General features: G+C 42.7%; 1 protein-coding gene across 3 annotated transcripts in view; it reads right to left on the bottom strand.

The window, feature by feature from the left end:
• The window catches only part of FAM171A2 (family with sequence similarity 171 member A2), a 29166-nt gene extending 11082 nt beyond the window's left edge, over positions 1-18084 (bottom strand). For 2 of the 3 annotated variants that reach the window (XM_075846305.1, XM_075846307.1), the window contains exons 1-3: positions 17848-18084; positions 2557-2793; positions 9-101 (exon numbers count right to left, since the gene is read on the bottom strand). In XM_075846305.1, coding sequence (XP_075702420.1) covers positions 9-101; positions 2557-2793; positions 17848-17971 — 454 coding nt within the window. In that variant the 5' untranslated portion in view covers positions 17972-18084. The remainder of the gene's footprint in view (positions 1-8; positions 102-2556; positions 2794-17847) is intronic. The other variant, XM_075846306.1, reaches the window with a different exon arrangement.
• Positions 18085-26309: the final 8225 nt, after the last annotated feature.

Here is a 26309-nt window from a genome sequence, read left to right as displayed (position 1 = left end):
AGAAGTACCTGGAGATCCCAGCAGAATCTGCACAATGTCTTCATAGAGGATGAGGGTGGCTGGCCGCTCAGGAACCAGATACAGGCTGACCGAGGCGTAAACTGCAATAAAAACACATTAAATGAGCAAGAGATGGAGAAGGAAACACAGACATGGGTGGTTCCTCTTAAGGGTCTAACCTGAAACTCTGCTGTTAATGTTATAGCTTAGGGATGTTCATTTTCCATTACTGTTCATCTACATGGACTTTCATATTGTCACATACATGTCATGAGTTTCAGCCCTCTGAAGAGGAACCTGTCACTAGATTTTAGGGCACTAAACCACCAGCATGTCGTTATACTGTAGGGACTTAGCGTCCTAAACATTGTCCCGATCAAAACTGGGCATTTAAGAACTTTGTCTAAAAAGGAGTGTGTTGTACATGACCAGAGAAGAGTCCTGAGAGGAGTTTAACATCATCCTGCACATGCTCAGTGCTCAGATGAAGCTAAGGTCAGTACACCCGGACTCACCTCGGGACTCCTCTGGTCATGTACAACACACTCTTTTTTAGCCAAAATGTTTAAATGAACAGTTTTGATCGGAACGACATGCTGGTGGTTTAGTGCCCTAAAATCTATTGACAGGTTCCCTTTAATACTGACACATTAAGTGGGGTAACCAGAGGCATTAGTTGTTGCTTTCTTATGTATTATAAAGATTCAAGTGCAAATAATAAAGTTTGTAGAGTGAACTTTTTTTCTTCCCCCTTGGCCTTTGGGGGGCTTTTCACTAGATTTAAATACCAGCAGCTGTGGTTCAAAAGGGGTTGTCCGCTTTGGACAATCCCTATTATGAGGCAGCGTCATGGCATTAATTTATAACGGAAGCCACGATGCAGCGCGGTATCCGTACCACGGTAAATACCAGCCGTGTAAAACAAACATGACCGGAAACAAGATACATGATGCCAGATCGGGGGAGGAAGAGTAAGCAGCAAACAAATGGTAAAGTGACAATAATCAATGTAAAGGAGACACAAAAAAAAACTCCAAATAGAAATATATTGCAATGTGGATATAAAGGAGGAACTAGAAAAGGCCGACATCACGAAGGTGAATAAAATAGTACATTAAACCATTTACGCACAGTGAAAGTGGCAATCTAAATAGAACTAATTAACGCTATAAAAACTACCGACATTACTGAGGCATGAGGCACGATATACCTCAGCGAATTCAGAGGCTAGACATTATTTCAGTCCATATTGACCCTGCAGTACTTGGCAGGTCCTTGGCATAAAGGCCAAGTAGCAAAGAACACAGCAGAAAAAGAGAAACTTTATCCAGTGCTGGGTTTAAGAGGAAGTAATATTCCAACTTTGTTCCAAATATCTTAAAAAGCCCATATGCAAAGGAGTGGATACATCAGATAGCAGGCCTACGCGTTTCACACAGATCACTTGTCCTTACTCATGGCGTGTTGCAAACACCACAGCATTAAAGATTGAGACCGCTCCCAGGCACAGCTGTAACCAGGCCTGCCAGGAATTCCCCTACATCTGACCAGTGTGAACAGGTGGTAAAATAAGCCTAAGAACATGAAAACAGTAGTAGATGCCAACATTTAAGTCCCAGCTCCACCCAGGACACAGGAGAAAGTATCTGACTACTTAAAGGGTCAGGGGTCAGTTCAGAGAAAGGCTTTATGAGCCAATGGAGAAAGTAGGGACTAACAAAAAACTTCTTAGGTTTGGTATAGTGTCTAGGAAGTGACAACCAATATGGTGACGGATCCATGTACAATTGATTCTATCTAAAAAAGTGGGCAGGTTAGTTTTTTTCAGTTGCTCCGAAGCCAAAACGTGAAAGTGCCAAACAATATGGCCGTCACTTTTACAAAAATGTACAACACCTCCACTTATCAGACAAGACAGATGACTAATGCAGGGTTAATGGAGGGATCGAATCTGGCACTGTACTTTTTAACCTCCTTGCAGTGACACTGTCATATCGGCTATCCGCTGATGACACCAGGTGGGGGGGAGGCTCTCTGCATATTGGTTTATACAGCTCCTATTTAATTCATTGCTAGCTTTATAAATCTATATGTGATTAGCTCCCCCTATTGGTGGCTGCAGGCAGCCAGAATTATATAATTTAAATAAGTCAGGTAACAGAGCTCCCCTGTACAGATATATAATAAAGTAAATCAGCACAGAATAGTAGTACATTTCTTACTGGGGAGTGAGGCTTATTCTTCATTTTCCCAAGGGCCCTATCACTGATGGAATACAAATCATAATGAGAAGTAATTTCTCCAAATGGATCATCCCTGTCAGCTACTTTGTGAACGAAGCTAAATTAATTATATGATCTTGTGTACAAGTTTACAAAGCACGTTTACCATGTTTCACCTAGGAGGCTGTCAGGTCAGTATATCAGCTTAACGTAATTTAACATGGGTGTGCTTCATTGGCAATTTATGACCTAGCGTTCTATTACCCACAGAATTTTCGGCTTACATAACAGCGAACTCGACAGAACACACAGATATACATATGATATGTCTCACAATCCTTACGTGGAAGTCTATCCACACGCCAAGGCACAGAGTTGGTCACGTAGCCTCTTTTGGTAACAGTAACAAGAACCCAGGTCCCCAGTCGGTAGCCAATGCCCAGCACGACAGTGCCATCCTGATCGGTTACTCCAGAAGCCAGACCGCTCTGATTCCCAAATATCTCCACCACAGCCGCGGACAAGGGCGACAGGTCTCCATTTTCATATACCTGGACTTTGATGTTGACTTCTGCCAAGGACACAGATAAGGGTTCAGTTGGATACACCAAAAAAACCACAATGACACATATTACTAGATTTTCATTTAAATGTTAATAAAAAAAACTATGATAATGGGGGTGCATAATAGAAGGCAGAAGTTATGAACAGATGATAGTTGAATATTTCAAATCGCATATGTTCAGATTACATTGGTCAATGTACAGCTGCTTTAGGCAACTGGCAGCTCTTGGGTGCCTTCCCTGTGGCAACAACACTATACAGTACACATATTGATGGGATAGAGCACGCGCAGCGAGCTGGAGAAGATCTGCCTACTATAATATATCAGACAGCAGATTACAAAATGTTAATCATCAATACCTGTATCTTCCATACAGGTTACTCCACCCTTCATTGTCAATCCCTCTACCAACTGCCTGTGGCACAGAGAATACAGTAGAGTATTTGAAACCCTTAAAAACAAAGCTTTATCCAGCTTGCCACCTCTGCCAATGACCTTACTCGTCACCATTGCTGATCTAGAATTTGTCCCTTCCCTATACCATCAAACCCTTTAAACCTTACCCCCCAATCGTATAACCTGTTCTCCCCCTTAGATTAGAGGATTGATAGTAAGCTCCTCTGTTCAAAATGAACTTCACAATGTATTGGAATTTCTCCTGCTCCCCTTTCAATTCTCCACTGCATTATCATCTAGCGGTTTATTATAAAAGTATTATGTACAGCAGGGCCGGACTGGCCATGTGGCAGTTCTGGCAAATGGCAGATGGGCCGGTGAACAGTGGGCTGCCTGCTGGTCGACCAAACAATTAGAGCCGGCGGCCGACTGCCTCTCTGAGAGGGCGGCGGCGCCACTGAAGCCAGCCGCCGCCGCCACCTCCTCCTGTACTAATTGCACCTGCCTTATAATGACGCTAAGTGGCAGGGCAGAGTGACTTGCCCCGCCGATCAGCGCCTTTCAACTACACTAGCGGCGCAATGAACTAATTGACCCGCATCCGTTGTTGAAAGGCGCTAATTGACAGGACAAGTCATTCTGGCATTATCTACAGTGGACACTATATGTGGGACACTATCTACAGGGGAGACTATATGTGAGGCACAGTCTACCGGGGAGGCTATATATGGGACACTTAGCGGGGGCTATATGTGGGACACCATATACCGAGGGGCTATATGTGGAACACCATATGCTGGGGAGGGCTATATGAGGGACACCATATACAAAGGGGCTATATGTGGAGCACAATCTACAGGGGAGGCTATATGTGGGGTACTATATACAGGGGAAGCTATATGTGGGACATTATCTACAGGGGGGGCTATATGTGGGACACCATCTACAAGGGGGGGCTATATGTGGGGCACTATCTACAGGGGGCTCCATGGGGTGCACTATCTACGGGGAGCACTGTGTGTGTGTGTGCGTGTGTGTGTGTGTGTGTGTGTGTGTGTGTGTGTGTGTGTGTGTGTGTATGGTTCTATTATAATCGGGGACACAGTGTATGGTGCTATTATAATTGGGGACACAGTGTATAGTGCTATTATAATTAGAGGTGAAGTGTATGGAACAATTGTATTTAGGGGTGTGTGTCACATTGACAGTGTGTGTCACCATGAGAATTTTATCTTTATCGTTTATAGGAGCAGAAATGTTTGAATAGTCAGAAGTTGAAGATATCTGAGCGGCAAACTTCAGAAATGGGCGTGGCTGGGAGAAGTCATCATAGAGGTCTAGACTGGATGGAGAAGAAAAGAGAAAAAAGAACAACTAGAATCTGAGATAGTCACCGGTGAGTCACTTAATGTAAATGTTTATTCTGCCTCTAATCAGCACTGTAGTCACTGTATGATCTACAGCAAGATGATGGGTGGTATAATTTTTTTGATTTTGTGAAACAGCAACTCCCAGCATATCCTTACCATTGTTCGGTCCATGCTGGGAGCTGTAGTTTTATGCCATACAAACCTATACGGCATGGGTTGCACTAAATTGAGCTGTACTTGTGCTGGTCCTGTATTTATGTACTGAGTTTAGTTCTGGGGATGTATATATGTACTGAGCTCGATTCTGGTGCTGTATTTATGAACTGAGCTCGGTTCTGGTGCTGAATTTATTTACGGAGCATGATTCTGGAACTGTATTTATGTAATGAGCTTGGTTCTGGAGCTGTATATATGAACTGAGCTTAGTTCTGGAGTTGTATATACGTACTGAGCTGGGTTCTGGTGCTGTATTTATGTGCTGAGCTTGGTTCTGGAGCCTAGTTCTGATGCTGAAATTATACAGAATACATTTCTAATAACAAAATTGCAGGGCAGATGGAATTGTTTTCAATTCATTGTATATTTAATGGGAAACAGTCTGGTAGCTTTAACTACTTGCACCACCACCATGCGATAATACATGACTTGATAATATTTCCAAACTTTCCCCTGTATGTTGTTTTCAGATACAGAAAAAACTTTGAAACCGGCGCACACTATATGCCAATTACTCATTAAAGGGTCATGGGGAGGTGCTGCTATCCTGAAGAGTCCTGCATCCAAATTCACCTTTCCATTCTTGATTGACATCCCCCTGGCTGTTATACATCACTATCAGTCTCCTCCAACTTCCGCGAATACGCCATTGCCTAGAACTACTTGGTCACACACCGTTCGGCGAGGTGCACCACGCATGCTAGTACAAGGCCACAGCGCATCCGCAAGAGTTGGAGGAGGCTGCTAGTGATGTAGAACAGCCAGGGGGATATCAATCAAAATCTTGGGGGCGCCATTTCAATTTTCGCCTCAGGAAGCAGAAAAGCTAGAATCGACCCTGCGGACAGTGGTGAACACAAGAACCAACATTACAATAACTGCTAATCAGCTCTAGACTTGTTTTCTGCACTGATGCCTCACTCATTAGCGCACATCTCTGGCGTGTCTGCATGTACAAATTAAACCCAACGCTGGTTGGTTGAGCATCAGCCAATCAGTGATGGCCTTGCTCTTTCTACTGCCCCCTGAGCACAAATAGGCATTTATGTGCGTGTTGTTTTCAGTGTGAGTGGTATAGGTCTAGTGTGTAAATGTTATGTGTTTAGCATTTGTGTGGTGTGTGCGGTATGTGTCCAGTGTAAGTAGTGCGTGCGGTATGTGTCTAATGTCTGGTACGTGTCTAGTGTGTGAGTGGTATGAGTCTATTATGTGAGTGGTGTGTGCAGCATCTGCGCCAGGTGTGAGTAGTGAGTGTTCAACATGTGTCCTTGGTGTGGGTAGACAACATGCGGTATATGTCTCAGGTTGGAATGGAGGATATAACCTAGGTGGGAGTGGGACATGTGCGGCATATGTCCTAGGTGTGGGTGGGGATTTTTACTAGGTGTAAGAGTTGTGTGTGCAGATTTGTCCTTAGGTGTGTGTGCGAATGTGTCCTAGGTGTGATTGGTGTGCGTGCGCATGTGTCCTGTGTGTGAGTGGCACGAATGCAGCATGTGTCCAGCGTGCGTGCAAATAAAATATAAATCATACTATTTAGTTACAGTCTAGTGATATGTTAGCATTGTATAATGGTATAATTTGCAATCTTTATACGTCCGTATTAGGCCATCATCACGCAGTCAGGATTTGATTAGGTCTAAGTCCCTGATTCCACACCTAAATCCCTTTCAAATCCACTAACGTTCTGCATCCATTACAAGTGAATGGGCTATATTATACCTCATTCACATGCAGCGGAAAGAAGTCTGCTTGAAATTTTTGCCGCTCTGCAAAAAAAAATCCAATAACATAATGAACATATTCATTATTCTCGTGGAAGAGCTGGAGTTGGAGCCATCAGGAACTATTCCTCTTTGATTTATACCTGTTTTAATAAATCTCCCCATGTCTTGTATAGCTGAAAGGTGGTCCCAACTGTCAGCTGCGTATGGCCTGTGGTGGGCCTGTGTGCTTAAAAATGCCAGGGCTGATTTGAAGTCCCAGTCCGGCCCTGCTGTACAGTATGGCACTGCAGAAATCAGCAATATTAGTATCGATCTCACACGTTTAACCCCTCAGATGCGGTGCTCAATAGCGAGCACCGCATCTGAGTGGTTTTGGAGAGAGGGAGGGAGCTCCCTCTCTCCCCCACCGACACCCGGCGATACGATCGCCGAGTGTCTGTGTCTCTAATGGCAGCAGGGGGTCTAATAAAGGCCGCAGGCATGACCTAGCAGATGCCTGTCCGTGTTAAACGGACAGGCAGTAATACACTGCAATACAGAAGTATTGCAGTGTATTATAAATGCGATCGCAGAATCGCATATTATAGTCCCCTAATGGGACTAGTAAAAAAGTGAAAAAAAAGTTTAATAAAGTTCATTTAAAAAAAAATGTGAAAAAAAATTAAAAACCCAGCTTTTCCCCTTACAAAATGCTTTACTATTAAAAAAACAAAATAAAAGTTAAAAAGTTACACATATTTGGTATCGCCGCGTCCGTAACGACCCCGACTATAAATCTATTACATTATTTAACCCGCACGATGAACGCCGTAAAAAAAAAAAAAAAAAACTATGGAAAAATTGCTGTTTTCTGTGAATACTGACTTTAAAATTTTTTTATAAAAAGTGATCAAAAAGTCGCATCTACTCCAAAATGGTACCAATAAAAACTACAAGTCGTCCCACAAAAAAAAAGCCCTCATACAACCGCATCGGCGAAAAAATAAAAACGTTACGGCTCTTCAAATATGGAGACACAAAAACAAATAATTTTGAAAAAAAAGCGTGTAAAAGTAGTAAAACATACAAAAACTATACAAATTTGGTATCGTTGCAATCGTAACAACCCGCTGAATAAAGTTATTGTGTTATTTATACCACACGGTCAACGGCGTAGATTTAGGACGCAAAAAAGAGTGGCGAAATATCAGATTTTTTTCTATTCCCCCCCAAAAAAAAGTTAATAAAAGTTAATCAAATAATATGTACCTAAAAATGGTGCTATTAAAAAATACAACTTGTCCCGCAAAAAAACAAGACCTTATACAGCTATGTCGACGCAAAAATAAGAAAGTTATAGCTCTTAGAATGCGACGATTGAAAAACGTAAAAAATAGCTTGGTCATTAAGGGGTTAACAGAATTACTATTTTTATTATTTATTAGCTCTAGATCACACAATATCCAAAACGGATCCAGCTGTACAGATATAAAGTATTTCAGGAGTTTGCCACATTGTTCTAGTTCATAAACCTGTCTTCTAACCCCCTTTACTGGCGATTGTATTATTACCCACTATCCTGGATTTTATATTTATGCTTTTATATTACACTGTCCACAATAGTAAAGATGACATCATTACCCATATAATCCAACACCAGTCAGTCAACGACTCAACTTTTCCGACATACACAATTCTACCCAAAATCCCTCATCTGACCTCAAATGAGAATACTTACAATGAAAATGCCTAAAGAATTACTCAAGGAAGTCACCATGAAAAGCAGCAGACCACTGAAAACTAAGCATCCGGTAAGAAAACAAATTCCCACAAAATGATGTGTTCTTAACTATTTCCACATCCTTTAGTGTAATGTATATATATCCTCTCCCTATATCTCCTCCTATTACTCCATATAACCTCTCCTATATCTCCTCCTATTACTCCATATAACCTCTCCTATATCTCCTCCTATTACTCCATATAACCTCTCCTATATCTCCTCCTATTACTCCATATAACCTCTCCTATATCTCCTCCTATTACTTCATATAACCTCCCTATATCTCCTCCTATTACTCCATATAACCTCTCCTATATCTCCTCCTATTACTCCATATAACCTCCCCTATATCTCCTCCTATTACTCCATATAACCTCTCCTATATCTCCTCCTATTACTCCATATAACCTCTCCTATATCTCCTCCTATTACTCCATATAACCTCTCCCTATATCTCCTCCTATTACTCCATATAACCTCTCCTATATCTCCTCCTATTACTCCATATAACCTCTCCCTATATCTCCTCCTATTACTCCATATAACCTCTCCCTATATCTCCACCTATTACTCCATATAAGCTCTCCCTATATCTCCTCCTATTACTACATATAACCTCTCCCTATATCTCCTCCTATTACTCCATATAACCTCTCCTATATCTCCTCCTATTACTCCATATAACCTCTCCCTATATCTCCTCCTATTACTCCATATAACCTCTCCCTATATCTCCTCATATTACTCCATATAACCTCTCCCTATATCTCCTCCTATTACTCCATATAACCTCTCCTATATCTCCTCCTATTACTCCATATAACCTCTCCCTATATCTCCTCCTATTACTCCATATAACATCTCCTATATCTCCTCCTATTACTACATATAACCTCTCCCTATATCTCCTCCTATTACTCCATATAACCTCTCCTATATCTCCTCCTATTACTCCATATAACCTCTCCCTATATCTCCTCCCGTTACTCCATATAACCTCTCCCTATATCTCCTCCTATTACTCCATATAACCTCCCCTATATCTCCTCCTATTACTCCATATAACCTCTCCTATATCTCCTATTACTCCATATAACCTCTCCTATATCTCCTCCTATTACTCCATATAACCTCTCCCTATATCTCCTCCTATTACTCCATATAACCTCTCCCTATATATCCTCCTATTACTCCATATAAACTCCCCTATATCTCCTCCTATTACTCCATATAACCCCTCCCTATATCTCCTCCTCATACTCCATATAACATCTCCTCTATATCTCCTCCTATTACTCCATATAACCTCTCCCTATATATCCTCCTATTACTCCATATAACCTCTCCTATATCTCCTCCTATTACTCCATATAACCTCCCCCTATTACTCCATATAACCTCCCCCTATATCTCCTCCTATTACTCCATATAATCTCTCCCTATATCTCCTCCTATTACTCCATATAATCTCTCCCTATATCTCCTCCTATTACTCCATATAACCTCCCCCTATATCTCCTCCTATTACTCCATATAATCTCTCCCTATATCTCCTCCTATTACTCCATATAACCTCTCCCTATATCTCCTATTACTCCATATAACCTCTCCCTATATCTCCTCCTATTACTCCATATAACCTCCCCTATATCTCCTCCTATTACTCCATATAACCTCTCCCTATATCTCCTCCTATTACTCCATATAACCTCTCCCTATATCTCCTCCTATTACTCCATATAACCTCTCCTATATCTCCTCCTATTACTCCATATAACCTCTCCCTATATCTCCTCCTATTACTCCATATAACCTCTCCCTATATCTCCTCCTATTACTCCATATAACCTCTCCCTATATCTCCACCTATTACTCCATATAACCTCTACTATATCTCCTCCTATTACTCTATATAACCTCCCCTATATCTCCTCCTATTACTCCATATAACATCTCCCTATATCTCCTCCTATTACTCCATATAACCTCCCCCTATATCTCCTCCTATTACTCCATATAATCTCTCCCTATATCTCCTCCTATTACTCCATATAACCTCCCCTATATCTCCTCCTATTACTCCATATAACCTCCCCTATATCTCCTCCTATTACTCCATATAACCTCTCCTATATCTCCTCCTATTACTCCATATAACCTCTCCCTATATCTCCTCCTATTACTCCATATAACCTCCCCTATATCTCCTCCGATTACTCCATATAACCTCTCCTATATCTCCTATTACTCCATATATCCTCTCCCTATATCTCCTCCTATTACTCCATATAATCTCTCCTATATCTCCTCCTATTACTCCATATAACCTCTCCCTATATCTCCTCCTATTACTCCATATAACCTCCCCTATATCTCCTCCTATTACTCCATATAACCTCTCCCTATATCTCCTCCTATTACTCCATATAACCTCTCCTATATCTCCTCCTATTACTCCATATAACCTCCCCTATATCTCCTCCTATTACTACATATAACCTCTCCCTATATCTCCTCCTATTACTCCATATAACCTCTCCTATATCTCCTCCTATTACTCCATATAACCTCTCCCTATATCTCCTCCTATTACTACATATAACCTCTCCCTATATCTCCTCCTATTACTCCATATAACCTCTCCCTATATCTCCTCCTATTACTCCATATAACATCTCCCTATATCTCCTCCTATTACTCCATATAACCTCTCCCTATATCTCCTCCTATTACTCCATATAACCCCTCCTATATCTCCTCCTATTACTCCATATAATCTCTCCCTATATCTCCTTCTATTACTCCATATAACCTCTCCCTATATCTCCTATTACTCCATATAACCTCTCCCTATATCTCCTATTACTCCATATAACCTCTCCTATATCTCCTCCTATTACTCCATATAACCTCTCCCTATATCTCCTCCCATTACTCCATATAACCTCTCCTATATCTCCTCCTATTACTCCATATAACCACCCCTATATCTCCTCCTATTACTCCATATAACCTCTCCCTATATCTCCACCTATTACTCCATATAACCTCTCCCTATATCTCCTTCTATTACGCCATATAACTTCTCCTATATCTCCTCCTATTACTCCATATAACCTCTCCTATATCTACTCCTATTACTCCATATAACCTCTTCTATATCTCCTCCTATTACTCCATATAACCTCTCCTATATCTCCTCCTATTACTCCATATAACCCCTCCTATATCTCCTCCTATTACTCCATATAATCTCTCCCTATATCTCCTCCTATTACTCCATATAACCTCTCCCTATATCTCCTCCCATTACTCCATATAACCTCTCCCTATATCTCCTATTACTCCATATAACCACCCCTATATCTCCTCCTATTACTCCATATAACCTCTCCCTATATCTCCACCTATTACTCCATATAACCTCTCCCTATATCTCCTTCTATTACGCCATATAACTTCTCCTATATCTCTTCCTATTACTCCATATAACCTCTCCTATATCTCCTCCTATTACTCCATATAACCTCTCCCTATATCTCCTCCCATTACTCCATATAACCTCTCCTATATCTCCTCCTATTACTCCATATAACCACCCCTATATCTCCTCCTATTACTCCATATAACCTCTCCCTATATCTCCACCTATTACTCCATATAACCTCTCCCTATATCTCCTTCTATTACGCCATATAACTTCTCCTATATCTCCTCCTATTACTCCATATAACCACCCCTATATCTCCTCCTATTACTCCATATAACCTCCCCCTACATCTCCTCCTATTACTCCATATAACCTCTCCTATATCTCCTCCTATTACTCCATATAACCTCTCCCTATATCTCCACCTATTACTCCATATAACCTCTCCCTATATCTCTTCCTATTACTCCATATAACCTCTTCCTATATCTCCTCCTATTACTCCATATAACCTCTCCCTATATCTCCTCCTTACTCCATATAACCTCTCCTATATCTCCTCCTATTACTCCATATAACCTCTTCTATATCTCCTCCTATTACTCCATATAAACTCTCCCTATATCTCCTCTTATTACCTCTCCCTATATCTCCTCCTATTACTCCATATAACCTCTCCCTATATCTCCTCCTATTACTCCATATAACCTCTCCCTATATCTCCTCCTATTACTCCATATAACCTCCCCTATATCTCCTCCTATTACTCCATATAACCTCTCCCTATATCTCCTCCTATTGCTCCATATCAGTAGGAATAAAGATGTATTGGAGTTGCCTGCTTTCTGCGTTTCTCTGTTTGTTGGGTAAGTTATGTGTGAAAAGTCTTGGGACACCCTCCCAGTATTCAGTGGTTGTGAATGGGATGGCAGACAGTTCCTGTTGTCCTGGTAATGACCTCATTTACATCCGCTGGGCTCACAAATGTCTAGAGAAACTAAGGAGGGAAAATTGGGTTGAAGACACAACATTACAGTCAGGAGCGCCAAACCAAAGAAAAGAAGCGCTGATACTGATGCAGGGACAAGGCAGGCCTGTCCTAGGACTGAGGAGCCGGCAGGGATCTATCACAAGTATTGCTCAGGACCACAGTAGTTTTTTTATTTTTACCACAGGGGATATTTGTACTTCATGATGGTTACATTAATACAGAAGGTTTACCTGCCGATAAGATAAGCCATCATGAGATCGAGTGAGTTGTGACAGATGACAAACGTGGCTCAGCTGCATCTATATGGCAGATATTAAAATGATACTAAAAGGAGGAGGATGAGGGAGACCAAAGCGTTTACATTATGATCATGTAATCTTTAATAAAGCCTCCAGGAGGGCTCGAGTACAATATATTGCTGGGGACAAATTATCTAGGTTTTTATTCCAAAAGCAAAGCACAGAACCTGACGTAGGTTTCAGAATCTTGGTGTAAAATCCTAAAATGATCCCTCCATACAAAACGGATACAAGATAGAAATGAAAAACTCTTTCCCAATCTAAAAGAAACACAATCGTAAAAACATCAGCAACGTAGCGAGGCCGAGAGAAAAGCTGATCTACCCTCCATCATGTCCACGAACAGGCACATGGTCTATCAATCGTCTCCATGTACAAGACTTAATAGTACGGCCTAGAAAGCCATAGGACCTTTCCCGGCAGTCCTGTGGATATAAATAATACTATAGGGAAACGCAACAAAGAGAGAAAAGACAAAAAGTATAGGGAAATGACATGGCGGCAGGAGATACATATGATGAGTAATGGGCTTGTGGGCCAGAAGAACTAGACACAATACATACTGTGTGTGTTCGAAGAGGAAATCTTACAGAAATAACACAGGAGAATTCATATGAGGCGTCTCATACACACAATACATCGCTGTTAGTAGATCCCCAGCTACCAACTAACAAAGCACAGGCCCCGGGAGACTTCCAGCAATGCACATACACATAGAAAGTAAGTGTCACCTCCTACCTGCAGCCCAAACATAGCCACATACAGTGGACACTAGTCCATAGCCCAGGAACCCATGTTTATAGGAGGCATCTGCGAACTTAAAAGGGGTTAATACACAAAAACTATTTATCTATCCACAGGATAGGTGGTAAGTGTTTGATAGCTGAAGAAACCACCGCTGGGACCCCCGTCGATCCAATTCGCACTGCTCCATTCATTCTATATGGGACTACCGGAGATAGCCGGGCTATGTGCCTCACAAAAAAAGGGAAGATCTGATGCACTTCCCCCGACGTTGATCTCTGCTGATCGAGATCAGTGCTTGGAGTCAAGGGCGTAGGTACAGAGGCAACTTCTATGGGGCTCTTTGAGAGAGGGAGAGAGCTCTAGAGGGTGCAATCGTCTTTGGTATTAGTATTAGAGGAACTGCACTGTTAGAAAACAAAAAAGGAAGGAGATTGGCCAAGGGTTCATGGAAAGGCTTGGAGATGTTAAAAAAAACAAAAACAAACACCAGGCCCTTCTGTTCTGGGTGGCAAAACCTGGCAGCATAAGGCTGGACTCACACAGGATGGAAATCCGCAGCAAAATAATCCACAACAGAATGAGTATGTGGTGGATTTGAAAAAACGAAGCCGGTTCTATTTTCCGTATGTTAAATGTTCAGAAGCATGTGGATGACCTTTCTTCAAATCGCACCCACATGGCTGGAAATGGAACACGCTGCGGTAAAACCGCAGCATTTCCATCACATATGAATCCAGCCTAATGGGCCCCCTCTTCTCTATGTATGCCACTACGAGGAGGGTAAAATAACCTGCCAGAGGCAACTTATCACTTCCTGGCAGTGAGAAGGCGAGGGTGGGATTTTTATGGTCATTCTTTGGCTAGGGCACTGTGCAGGGGGACACACTAGCAGACCCTTTGTATGCGGGGCTCTCTGGCTGGACCATCATCAATGGGGCCCCTCCCAGGGAGGCAAAATAATAAGATTGTCAGTTGTATATGATGCAAAATGGCAGAAACAGATGCTGTAGGGCCGGTAAGGATAATGGGGGAGCACCAAGGCTCCAGGCAAACCTAAGTGGGTTTTTACAGGATACATAATATTTGATCGCTGGAGGGCCACCCGATCACTAGAATGGGGTCACGAGTCACCCGTTTCTCCTCACCTGCACAACCGGTTGTTTCTATGGATTAGATTTCAGAAGAGATACAATGTCTTACACTGCTGGTTCCTTGACCTCTTCCCATGCTCCAGGAAAAAAATAAGATACTTACCCAATACTCCCCACTTCAACACAAAAGTTACATTTAGAAAAGGAGACCATGCTGGATCCATAGTGGACACCACTGTTCGCCAGACCTCAAGGGCGTGCGTACCATACAGGCAGTGATACAGCTACTATACTGCCCTTGGTGAGAGGAGTCCCTAGCCTGGTGGGTCCCGTCTTCTTTGCTATCGTGTGGTGACCACAGAATAACTGTTTTAAACAAGGGGGTAGGAAATAGTCCTAAGGGCTCATTCAGATGAGCGTAATACTCGTCCGTGTGTTGTAATAACACAGCACACGGACCCATTCATTTCAATTCATGAGGCCATTCAGACATGCGTGAGTTTTCACGCAGCGTGTGCCCGTTACGTGAAATACACTACATGTACTATATTGGTGCGTTTTCATGCGCTGTCCGTGTTTCACACAAATGTGCTTGCACAGATGTGAAAAACGCATGCCACACGCAAAGGACACTGATGCCAATACGCAACGCCCACGGATATGAAATGTAGGAAAAATGCGGCTTTTTTACGCGCGCAAATCGGACACGCTCGTCTGAATGTAGCCTAGCCGCCATATAGAAGGCCTTCTGTCCTTCATGCCGAAACCTGGCACTATATTTTATCTGCTTTAGGGCTCTCTCTTCTATGAACACCACTGCCCGTCCTGCTGCAGGGAAGAAATTAAAACAGATGTGGAACTACCTAGGGAAGTTCCCATTTAGATAAAAGTGCCATAAAATAAAATATCGATAACATTTATAAGTTGACAACACGTATAGAGATAGAATTAATGTCTTCATCAAGCCACATTTCTATACATCATGAAGATTTACAATGGGGAACGGTTTTATTGGAGTTCCCCTTTACCTTAAACGCACAATGGGAAGACGATTGGCCTTTGTGAACAGTAATAGGACACGTCACCGCATACAGCCTGTGTTATTAGTACGAGTCCACACAGGTGGAAGCTGCGGTCATATGAGACATCTAGGCACACGATTGGCGCTTGTTTACATACGACGCAGGTCATGAAACGTATGGATTCCCTTCAGATGAAGATACAACAAAAGTTCAATGTGTAAACAGTTCATTTTCACTGGACATTTAGCGCCGATTACCCAGCTGGATATAACTGAACATCAGTGGACAACAACCCAAAATGTAGCACATTTTAAAGTGAATCGGGTGCCTGGGATTTCTAGGTTCCCCCGATTACTAATGACCATAACATGTTATTGCTAAAGGGTATGTTCACACGGTCTATTTTCGGCCGTCTTTCGGGCCGTAAACGCACAAAAAACGGCTGAAAAATCGGAAGCCGAACACCTCCAAACATCTGCCCATTGATTTCAATGGGAAAACGGCGTTCTTTTCCGACGGAATGTTTTTTGCTGCTTTTTTTACGCGCAAGAAAATGGCAGTGAAAAAGTGCAGGACACTTCTTGGGACGTTTTTTTAGCCGTTTTCAATAGACTATTGAAAAAAGCTCCAAAAACGGCCGTAAAAAAGCCTGCGAAAATCGCGAGTGGCACAAAAAAAACGTCTGAAAATCAGCAGCGGTTTTCTCTTGAAAACAGCTCCGTATTTTGAGACGTTTTCGACTCTGCATTTGAACATACCCAAAGTCTTACCACATCACAATAAGGCCCAGACAGTGGGCTGATCTGGCAGAACTGCTGACCGGTGAGCCGGTACGCTGCCATTGTAACCGATCCATCTGCGTGCCCACTATTTAGGTACACACTTGAGGGTGAATACAGCTCATAGCAACCACTCAGCTGCCCCAGTTTATTAATGCTGAATGGCACCGGAGCTGCATCCTGATTGGTTGCTATGATGCCTAGCAGATTTGTACCATTGCACCAGATCACGTGCACGGTTTTTCGTTTGTTATTTTTGCATATACAATTATTTACATTACTGTATTAATAGTGACCACCCTAAATTCCAGCAGGCACAGATGCCCCTTGAAAGAGAGTTGCTAGCAGACAGTCTGCCAAGTAGACAGCTGGGGGCTGAGACAGCTGATATTGGGAACGACTACAAATAGAGATGCTGCTAATATACACTTTTCCCTGGAGAATCACATTGACCAACATTGTGCCAAAGGGGTCTCGCCGCCTCCACCTCCTTAATACAGGATAGGGCATCATGTGATATTAAGGCAATTAACCCCTTAGCTATATTCAGAATGAATTACCTCATCAACATGTCACCAAGCTGTGAGTGGCTATGCCAAAGAAGCCACCGATTGGCAAAATATTGCCCTTTATATGCCCAACTTCCCATCATACAGAGTCCTCGGTGTCACAATGTAACAATTTACTCTCCACAGGACACATACAATGTAACGTCAGTCATTAAAAACCAATCCTCCTTCATCCATGGAGAGATTAGCAATTTTCGACACCCCATAACCATCCCCACCCATTACATCACACATTACAATTACCTTAGAGACTGGAACCCCCTCCTCTAACTGTTACTACAGTATTCCACCTAACCTCCTCCACAAGACATATCCAACAGTAACGGCACCCCAAGAAAATGAATGAAATCTTCCTGAAATCAGGATCCACAGAATAGGGTCACCCTAATTTATCTGTCTGAGCCAATCAAAAATCAGGAGCCCTCCTTCCTATCAGAAACCTCCGCAATCAAAAATCAGGCTCCCTGAATTATTTAATGCCCTCACCCCAAAAATGTTAACAATAAAGCCTGCATTCAGGCGCCCCCAAATCCAGCAGACATCATACATGCAGGCATGCCAGTATTACAAAACACATTCAGTGTATTCATAGCGGAGTTCCATGCACATCCTCTTACCCGACTTCCACCCATTTCATTGTCTTCACATCCTGCAGACTTACCCTGAGGCATTGGGGGCTCCACCAGTGATTTTGCATGGCAGCCTATGAAGCAAATCAACATCAGGCCCAGCCAAGGATTCCGGAGTCCCCCAGAAGGCATCCCTAAATTCAGTTCTCGCCCCATAACTCCCACTCATCACCCCTCCATTCTTCCTTCTTCTCTACATACACAGACAGCTTATAATTCCCTGCTTCTCCCTCCCCTGTCTTTCTGTCTCTCCTGTGCCACACCTCCCCCCTTTTTTTTTCCACTGGAAAACCAGCGCCATCTGCTGAACAGACATGGAGTTACATGGATAAACTCACTGAGGTGAGAATAATGCTTCACTGGCAAAACCTCATAGATACAAGGGGTTTACTCACCACCAATGATGACTGTGCCCCCTCCCTTGCCATATTGGCTCTTGTCCTATTATCTGCCGACCCTCAAGCGCTTCCTGGACAGCTTGCATTTCATACCTGGATGATTTTCTATATCCGAGTCCTAAAATCGACAGTAAAGAAATGAGCTCATTAGCAGGTACAATGTATTCCTACTGGGATAAACGGAGAATTGATTACCAAAAATCTCCACTTCACTCACACTTCTATGTGGACAATTTTTAGCCTGTCGGCTCTCGTGACATGTCTGATTTAGGAAATACTTATATTCCCCATGAAATAATTCCGGAACATCTTTTCTTAGCACTCTGTATTGTGATGTTCCTCTCTTATTCCTCCTAGAAACATAAAAATAAATTGACAACTGGGTGTTACACGGGGGGGGGGGGTGGGGCTTACAGTGTTCAATCACTGCGGACAGTGAGATTGTGTAGGGACACGCCCCTTTGACAAGGGGAATGGTAACACCTGATTATTTTAGTCATACATTTCTAGGAGGAATAACAGAGGAATGACACAATGAGAAGTGCAAAGAAAGGATACTCCCAAATTGTTACTTCATGGGAATACAAGTATTTACTAAACTAGACATGTCAGGAAAGGGGACAGGTTCTCTTTAACCACTTGCGGACAAAAATAAACTTTTTGATTTTGCCACTTTCCAGTGATCATAACTTTTTGGGCCATTTTTGGGTACATTTAGATCAGCATTTAACTTATATTTAAGGACTTAGCAAAAAAATATATTCCACCAGTTTTTATTTTTATAAGCCATACACTGATCATAAATTATGTTATACATGAATTTAACAGGTTGTTACAGTTGTGGGGATACCAAATAGGCCTAGATTGTATGGGGAGATAGGACTTATATTTAATAAATGTTATTTCATTTAAAAACTATTTTATCTTTTACTTATTACGGTAATTTATTGAAAAAATAATTAGATCAAAGGGGACAATAAATATTAATTTTCTATTGCAATGTGGGAGCAAATATCTATATTCCAGTACGTACGCTTTGTGAAAAAACACCGATGTGTGAATAGCCCCATTGAATTGCAAGGGTCCATGTGCTGTCAGTTATTTAAGAGGACAGCACAAGGATGTAAAATATGCTTGTGTTAATAAGACCTAACTCTTTCGATAGACCCAAGTCTGTATGCCCATATACGGTATGGGCACCAATCTTGTCACAAGGATTCCCTATGATGCAATCGATGGGCTCCCCAAACTCTATGCCCTTATATGGCCGACAATGGGTAAACAGCAGCACTCTTGATCGAGTAAGCACAAAAGCTAGTACACAAGCTTACATAATCACATTGACTATGCTGATCATAATGCAGCTACTGCCTGATGCTCGTCATTAGTCATCTGCCAGTTAATGGGTACCTCCAGTTATGCTGCCGACGACATCATCTGATACTCTGTCCTTGGCAACAACTGGACCGACTTCTCTTGCCGTCACTTTTAAACTTTTGATGAAAGACGGGGTTGGCAACAACTGGAGGTAAACTTTAAGACTAAGAATACTCATAATAATGGCTAGACTAGATGGAGTGCTTGTGTCCATTGCAATACACATGGAGATATTAAATGAAGATTCAAAACTGAAGCGGATGAGAACTGCGATACTAAACCAGCCAGAATTCTCTCTTCTATGACAAATGGTCTCTCCTGTCCGTTAGCTCAGAAAATAAGACGTCACCGCTAGAGTAGGAATGATTTACACAACACCAGGGTGATACTATATAATAGTGTTATTGGAGATTAGATTACATGCACTTTACACTCCAACATGGTATCAAACATTATAGAGTTACTTGCCTTTCAGGGGTCACAGTAACCTTTCAAAAAGTGAAAAAAATGTCAAAGATCCCGCAATGCCATTAACCAGTGGTTTCCTACCTGTGGCTTTCCAGCTGTTGCAAAACTACAACTCCCAGCATACTCCAACAACCTTGAGTCAGTGAGGCAGGAATGGTGGCCTTATAACCATTATTCTGGCTACAAAGCATCTAAAATAAAAAAATGAAGCAACTCTCAAATGGTTTTCGTTTAAAAAAAAATCTATCGTTTTGTATCTACAGCTCCTAAGCAAACCTATGTGACTCCATGGCTACAAACTATGAACAGAGTTGTGAGTAGTCCGATTCTGCAGTCATGTGTTATCTTCCATCTGCAGCTTATTAAGAGGGAGAGATGGAAGAGAATACCGCAGGATCAGACTACACAGGGTCTGTATCCGTTGGTGCAATACAATTGGTAGAAAAAGTTGACTTTTTTTATTTACCAATTTGACACCTACTTTTTCTCCATCAGGCTCCATTCTCCAAAAACATTGAGAACAACTTGAAACGCAACAGCTGCGAAAAGTCTTGTATATTCTGAAATAGTTGCGCAACAGCTGCTCTAAAAGTCTATGAAGCTCTCAACCAAAGCCTCCCATTCCCTTCTAATAACAAGGGGGATGCTCAACTGAAACACAACTTTGGCCTATGCCTGGTGGATTTGTGCCCAGGTCCGCCATTTGCAGTAGCACAAAAATAAGACATTATCGATATTTACTCTGCCCCAGGTAACTTGTATGGTGAGAGTTTAAGTCGGGTGAGTTGTGATGCCACGAGACACAGGGACTTCAGAATCCCTCCTTACTGAAGATCATTTGCCTCTTGCATATAAGGGAAATTGCCTAAGAATCTATGAGCAATTCACTGGTGAACTTCTGCTTATAAAAAAAATACTGACCGTAACATATTAGCGTTTACAGTTTAAGATATTTCCTAATATTTTCTGTACATCAGGTTTATACACAGTCAAGTCCCATTATTATGACCACCAGCTAATATCCAGAGTAACCGCCGTGTGCAGCACAGACAGCAGCTAGACGGGCTGGGAGTGATCAATAAGGTGCTGGTCGGCTGTCTCAGGTATCTGGCGCCATGCTGGAGGGTGCGTGGGGGTGGATCCAAAGAGCGAACAAGACGATCGAGGTCCCACAGATGCTCAATTGGGTTCAGGTCTGGGCAATTATCAGGCCAGTGAAGTACTTGGAAGTCTTGGTCGTGCTCTTCCAACCACTGTCGAACATTTCTAGCCGTGTGACATGTCGCATTGTCTTGCTGGAAGATTCCATCTGCCCCAGGAAAGACAGACAGCGTGTATGGGTGGACGTGATGTACATATAGGTACAGAGCCTTTCACATAGATGAGTTGCCCAGAGAATGCCGTGAATTCCCCAGCCCATAAACGCTGCCGCCACCAGCGTGTTCTTCCAGCAACGGTTGCAAGGTCTTTGTTCTCTGATATTTTTCGCCTGACATGTCAACGTCCATCCGTTTGATGAAGCACAAAACGAGACTCATTGGAAAAGGCAACCCTTTGTCAATCATCGGTGGTCCAATGCCGATACTGCCGTGCAAATTGAAACCTTTTTTTCCGATGCACCTTTGTTAGCATAGGAGCAGTGTCCATCCGTCAGCTTCCGAGCCCCATACGCAGTAGAGTTCACTGAACTGTTTTAGAGACACGTCTGGTGGCCCCCTGGATGATTTTTACGGTGAGCTGCTCCACTGTAGCATGTCGTTCGGCCCTCGGGCACCTTCGTAGCCGGCGTTCACCTGTTTCCATGTCGGTTATTCCCAATGGCGTCATTTGTCCAGTCACGATACACTGTCACTACAGCAGCACGCGAACAGTTCACAAACTGCACTGTTTGAGAAATACCGCCATCCTTGGCCCGAAAGCCAATAATCATCTCTTTTACCCATGGCAACAACAAGTGATATGTGATCAGACAGCCTATCGCACACCTTATATACCCACCAAGCTCACGACACATCACTTCCTTCATGGGCTACTCGCTGCCGACAAGGAAAGTAGGAGGTGGTGATAATCATGTGACTCGACTGTGTAATAAATGCAGATGATGTTCACAGTATCCAGAGAGCAGGAGTTTTATTGTATAATTAATGATAACATGAAGTAGAAGACATCATTGTGACCGCTAACAGAGACCACGCCACCCATAGAAACCCTTCACCCTGGATTTAGGAATGACCCTGTAAAAGCCACATAAATTCTCAGTTATTCTACTCCACACATCATTATGTCCATTAACGTTAATGCATTTAAAATAATGTATATCTGAAAGCAATTTCCATTTCCTCACTTATCTACAGAACAAATATTAGAAGCTGTAGTAATTTGCAAGCCTGATGGCCATACATGTTACAGGAGATTGAATGCAGTAATGAATTCTTCTGCCTACTGATAATTTCATCTGTCACTTATACGCAGGTGGCGTCGTGGATTCTCACCTTTTGTCGGTTCACTCTTCTATTCTTCTGCAGATTACATATATGGGTAATGGATCATACACATCTCGTCCGTATTTTTCACCAGAGGTGGAGTCTAAAGGTCATGTTCAGACATGGCGGATCTGACGTGGAGTTGAAGTGCAAATTCTACACTGAAATAATCACAGCTGGACAATACAATATACCGAATATGAATTCCTTCAAAAAGTGATTGGTCACAGTTCCCATAGTAATCCTAAAAAAAATATCCTCACTATAACTTAAAGGTAACTCAATTTAAAAAAAAAAATTTTTTCACAGGTCATAAGTTTTAAACAGTGGAGGTCCAAGGACGAACAACCACAAATCGCTAAAACGCAGCGGCAGAAGTGATCGGATGAGCGCTGTGCTGCTTTGTTTATGATCGGCTTTTCTCGGAAAGCAGAGCAAGTGGTGTACGGGCTCAATACAAAGTCTATGAGTCTGCACACCGCTCCCAGGAAAGCCGATCAGAAACAAAGCAGCACAGCGCTCATCCGATCGCTTCTGAGGCTTCGTTTTAGCGATCACTGATCAAAACTTTTGACTTGACAAAAGTTTTTTGATAGTTTAGTTACCCTTTAGAGTGAATGCTCATCCTAGAACACAACATTTTATCAGGCTATACGGAGACCCTTTTGACTGTATGATAAACTTTCAATGAAACGTGGAGGGTGACATAGAACATTTGAAGAACTATGGCACCAAGTGCGGTCTGTTGCCCACAAGGATTGAAGGGTTTATCATTACAACTCTTTTTTAAGTTGAAACCACCCCAGCTGATCACCACAGAGGAAGATCCAGCGGGAAATGTAGTATTAGACGAGGGCATTCAAATAAATGGTTGTCCATGTAATAGATAAAATGGGCAGAGTCATAGAGGGGGGGGGGGGGTCTCCAATGGCACCCCCCTCTATGACATTCATTTGCCTTTTTGAAAGGGGATGTCCTCAGGAGACAACTCCTGTAACGAGTTTTTACCCCATAAATGCTACCAACAATAACCATTTTTTTTCTCATTTTAAAGATATGCAAATAAATAAAATTAATAATTGCATATCACAAGCTGAAAAGTGAACACTCCAGGACTTGGCAAGGTAGCAGAGGCAGTGATTTAGACGGGTCCCAGAAGAAAAGACTGAAAGAATTAAATATTTTCAAAATCCTAATGGAAAAGAAGACGATGACACGGACTCCTAGCAGCTGCAATTGTCAGGATGGAAACAAGTCAAATATCCCGCACAGAAGCATTAGAAACATGCATATTTCATAGAAGCGCTAAACATTACCGGAATTTTAAATACATTAAACCCCCCCTTTTTTTTTTTTTTGTTTTTTTTTTTTTAACCCAGAGTCCATCACAGGTTTAGAATGTCAGGTCTATGACAAATGTTACATTTATGCTGATTGAATCGGTGTATAAATCAAATTTGAGAGAAAATGGCTCAGGCTACATGGTAACTTACAGGGATCATCTGGTTTTTACAATACCCTACTGTGCCATTTTAGAGAAAACAGCTTTAACATGGGCTAACGTCCAGTGTAAAATGATTGGCAAGGGGAGAAGTGCCTGCTGGGCGGATACCCTCTAGCTTCCTCCACCCAGCTTAGCATGATTGACAGGTCTCACATTTAACACAAATAGAGAGAGACCTGTCAATCATACGGAGGAAGACCCCCTTATATTAACCCCTTGCCACCGGAGACAGTTTTTTTTATATTTTAATTCCCCACCTTTCAAAAGCCACAACTGTTTTTATTTTGCCGTCAACATAGCCATTTTTTGCAAGAAGAGATATCGTTTTTAATAGCATCATTTAACGTTCCATATAATGTCCTTTGAAACTGGAAAAAAAAAATTATTGTAACATGGTATGGGAAAAAGAAACATAGGATTCCTCCAATATGATTGCGGCGATACCAACTTTATATAGTTTTTGTTGTTAAAAAAAATTGTCTTATGTCGCTATGTTTTAAGTTCCATAACTTTATTTTTCCATTGGAGCTGTAGTTTTTATTGGTACCATTTTTGAGTATATATATGACTTTTTGATCCCTTTTCAGTTCCATTTTTTGGGGGGCGCTACAGTGACGAAAAAAACAAATTTTGGTTCCTTTGGCTTTTGTTACGGCATTCAGCCTGCGGGTTAAATAACGTTATGTTAGAAGAGTTGAGACTTTTACAGATGCGGCGGTACCAAATAGGATTATTTTTAAATTATTTTTAGTCCCCCCTTAGTAAACTTCAAAGCAGGGGCGGACATACCGCATGTGCAGCCGGTGCAGCTGCACAAGGGCCCCGCGTGGGAAGGGGGCCCGTTCCTCTGCTGGCCGACTCAGTTCTCAGCTGCGCGATGCTGAGGACTGAGACAGAGGCCCGTGGACCACTGGCGTAGCTATAGGGGTCGCAGCGGTCGCAATTGCGACCGGGCCCCGAAGCCAGGGGGGCCCACGGCCCCCCGCACCACATCAATAAAAAGTTACTATAGTAACTCGGGCCGCGGGCCCCTGTTACTATAGTAACATACTTTACTTACCTTCCTGGTTCCGGATCGCAGCGGAGGTCCTGACGTCAGGCGCTGTGCGCAGCGCATGACGTCACAGCGCTATGCCGCCGCGCACAGCATCGAGACTACAGAACTCCCGCCGCGGCCGAAGAGGAAGGTAAGATAGCCCTGACTGGCGGGGTCCGACTCCTGGGACCCGCCAATCAGCTGTTTTGAAGGGGCCGCAGCACTCGTACGAGAGCTGCTCCCCTTCATTCCTGTCACTTCATTCCGGTCACACTGTGAATCGGTTTCGGCGATTCACAGTGTGGGCGAGTAGTGAAATGAAGGGGAAGCAGCTCTCGTACGAGTGCTGCGGCCCCTTCAAAACAGCTGATTTGCGGGTCCCGGGCGACACATCAGCTATTGATGGCCTATCCTGAGGATAGGCCATCAATGTTTAGGGACTGCACAACCCCTAAGCCTACGATGTAGCAGGCTTAGGGGGCCCATGAGACAGGATCACAGATTGTGTGATGCTGTCTGCTGGGCCCTGTATCTAAGCCAATCACATGGTAGGCTTAGATACATGGCCCATGCGTGATCCTGTCTGCTGGGCCCTGTATCTAAGCCTACCACACTGTAGGTTTAGATACAGGGCCCCAGCACACAGTAATCTTATACTGTATAAGATTACTGTCTGCTGGACTCTGTATCTAAGCCTACCTTGTGGTAGGCTTAGATACAGGGTCCCACAGACAGTATCACACATGGGCCCTGTATCTAAGCCTTAGGGTATGTGCACAGACACTAATTACGTCCGTAAGTGACGGATGTATTTCGGCCGCAAGTACCGGACCGAACACACTGCAGGGAGCCGGGCTCCTAGCGTCGTACTTATGTACGACGCTAGGAGTCCCTGCCTCGCTGTGGGACAACTGTCCTGTACTGTAATCATGTTTTCAGTACCGGACAGTTGTCCGGCAGCGAGGCAGGGACTCCTAGCGTCGTACATAACTATGATGCTAGGAGCCCGGCTCCCTGCAGTGTGTTCGGTCCGGTACTTGCGGCCGAAATACGTCCGTCAATTCCGGACGTAATTAGTGTGTGTGCACATACCCTAACACATGTGTTACTAATCATTTTTTGTGTGTTTTCTTACAGGTTCGGTCGTTGGACTACGGCGGATTCCAGGACTACTTCGATGACAGCTTTTTTTTTTATTAATAAAATGGTTAATGAGGGTTGTGTTTTT

This window comes from Rhinoderma darwinii, chromosome 13, assembly GCF_050947455.1.
Source record: "Rhinoderma darwinii isolate aRhiDar2 chromosome 13, aRhiDar2.hap1, whole genome shotgun sequence".
Classification (NCBI taxonomy): domain Eukaryota; kingdom Metazoa; phylum Chordata; class Amphibia; order Anura; family Rhinodermatidae; genus Rhinoderma; species Rhinoderma darwinii.
The sequence above is the reverse complement of the archived record's forward strand: the minus strand, read 5'-3'. Positions and strand labels throughout refer to the sequence as shown.